Source organism: Poecilia reticulata, linkage group LG8 (genome assembly GCF_000633615.1).
Source record: "Poecilia reticulata strain Guanapo linkage group LG8, Guppy_female_1.0+MT, whole genome shotgun sequence".
Lineage (NCBI taxonomy): Eukaryota > Metazoa > Chordata > Actinopteri > Cyprinodontiformes > Poeciliidae > Poecilia > Poecilia reticulata.
In genome coordinates, this window is record NC_024338.1 from 20,400,214 (window position 1) to 20,402,089 (window position 1,876).

The 1,876-nt window shown below is 39.0% G+C and overlaps 1 protein-coding gene across 2 annotated transcripts in view; it reads left to right on the plus strand.

The window, feature by feature from the left end:
- The first annotated feature begins 402 nt into the window (after nucleotides 1-402).
- Nucleotides 403-1,876, plus strand: part of mpv17l (MPV17 mitochondrial membrane protein like) — a 5,899-nt gene continuing 4,425 nt past the window's right edge. Inside the window, exon 1 of one of the 2 annotated variants that reach the window (XM_008416547.2) lies at nucleotides 403-1,220. In XM_008416547.2, the coding sequence (XP_008414769.1) occupies nucleotides 914-1,220 (307 nt within the window). In that variant the 5' untranslated portion in view covers nucleotides 403-913. The remainder of the gene's footprint in view (nucleotides 1,221-1,876) is intronic. The other variant, XM_008416546.2, reaches the window with a different exon arrangement.

Sequence of the window (1,876 nt, forward strand, 5' to 3'; positions counted from 1 at the left end):
TTTAGTAATTATTTAATCTATAATGAGAATATACAGACTGTGAAACATGCCATTTGATGAAAAAACAAGCCAAGAGTGTAGAAAAGTATGTGTATTTTGCATTTAAGATGAAAAAAAAAACCTTTGTCTGTAAATATGTACATAGAACTTATTTTTTTAAACTGAGTTAAATCCTTTGTTTACTTGCATGTTTATGTATTTCTAATATTCTACAAAATAAGCTTAAGTTTTTAAATGAAAAATCTGATGAATATGCCAATTTTAATTCGATTAATCGTCAGAATGCTCGATTATTAAAACAATTATTTGCGGCAGCCTTAATTTCTTAATAGTTTAAAAACAAAAAAAAAAAAAAACATAATTTGAAAGCTGTTGTGCCTCCGATTTGACCACCTATAGGCGCTCAAAGCTGCGCAAACTGATCCCGGTGACGCAGTTAGGCGCTTCCCTGAATGGACCGGGACAATCCCTCAGATTACAGCTTGACCCACAGGATTTGTGCACCTGACTCGACCGGAAACAGTCAGAGATGAACCAACGCTGATGTAGATTTATTTTATCTTCCTGGATACAGTTAGGAAAAAAGATTTTAGTCACTTTTAGGAGTTTATTTCATGCAGGTGAGGCTGTAATATCTCCATGTGAGACTTTCATAGCGGATTTTACGAAGATATTCCGGCTGAATTACGCAGAGGATGCGCTGTTAACAGAAATCTGAGTTTACCACCAGCTTATAATGATTGATATTCCTGCTTCCGGTGGAAACCTCGGCTATAATCCTCGCAGATTTCCGCGCACAGATGGATTGCGTCCTGACCGTCAGCCGGGGACGCCACGGTATGTAAACTGGATGAACTCCGCCGCTATGTTTGCGCCTTTTTTACTGAACTGAATCTGGCAAGAGAGCGCCAAAATGAGGAAAGTTGTTCTGAAAGAAGCCGCAAAGCGCTTCCCCTGGCTGGCCAACGTCACCCTGTACGGCTGCCTGTTCGCCGGCGGGGATTTGGCGCATCAGCTGATTGCGCACAGAGAGCGCATCGACTGGAAACACACCCGCAACGTGGCCATCGTGGCCATCACCTTCCAGGGAAACTTTAACTACTTCTGGCTGCGCGCTCTGGAGAAACGCTTCCCCGGAAAATCCGCAGGGATGGTTTTCCGCAAACTGCTGCTGGACCAAAGCTTTGCGTCACCTTTGGCCACCAGCGTCTTCTACACAGGTGAGGAACAGGCGCATCTGAATCAATTAGAGCATGATGCCAAATATTATTTATTACGGTAATTTAATTAAAAGAAATAGAAAAGTATGTTTTACATACAGCAAATTGCGTCCAAACTGAGATATTTTGGATTTATTTGTTCAAAAAAATATGATATTATATCCAGTAATATCAAAAATAATGTCTTAAAAACACAACTTTGGTAACGCAACGAAATTAACCCACAGTAGAAGCTGGGTTAGTTGGAAAGTCAAGTGGAAGGAAAACATCAGGGAGAGATTAAAAAATTTAACTTGTGTGTTTTGTGTATATTAATACCACACAGATGGAAACATTTCAACTGTTTTTTGTTGTTGTTGTTGATTATGGAAAGTGACAGGAAATCACAAATCCTCTTTTCCAGAAAAGATGTTTTACATAAGACCATTACTAATAATGAACATGTTTTTAAAACATAAATGTTAGGTAATGCAAGGAGGTTAACCCACAGAAGAAGTTGGATTGGAAAGTTAAGTGGAAGGAAGAAATCACGGATAGATTGGATTTAGGTTTCAAGAGTGCAGTTTATTTCTGTAATTCAGTCTTACAAACTGAAACTCGTGTTAAATTTATTAACACTAAGACACATTTCAACAGGGTGTGTGTGTGTGTGTGTG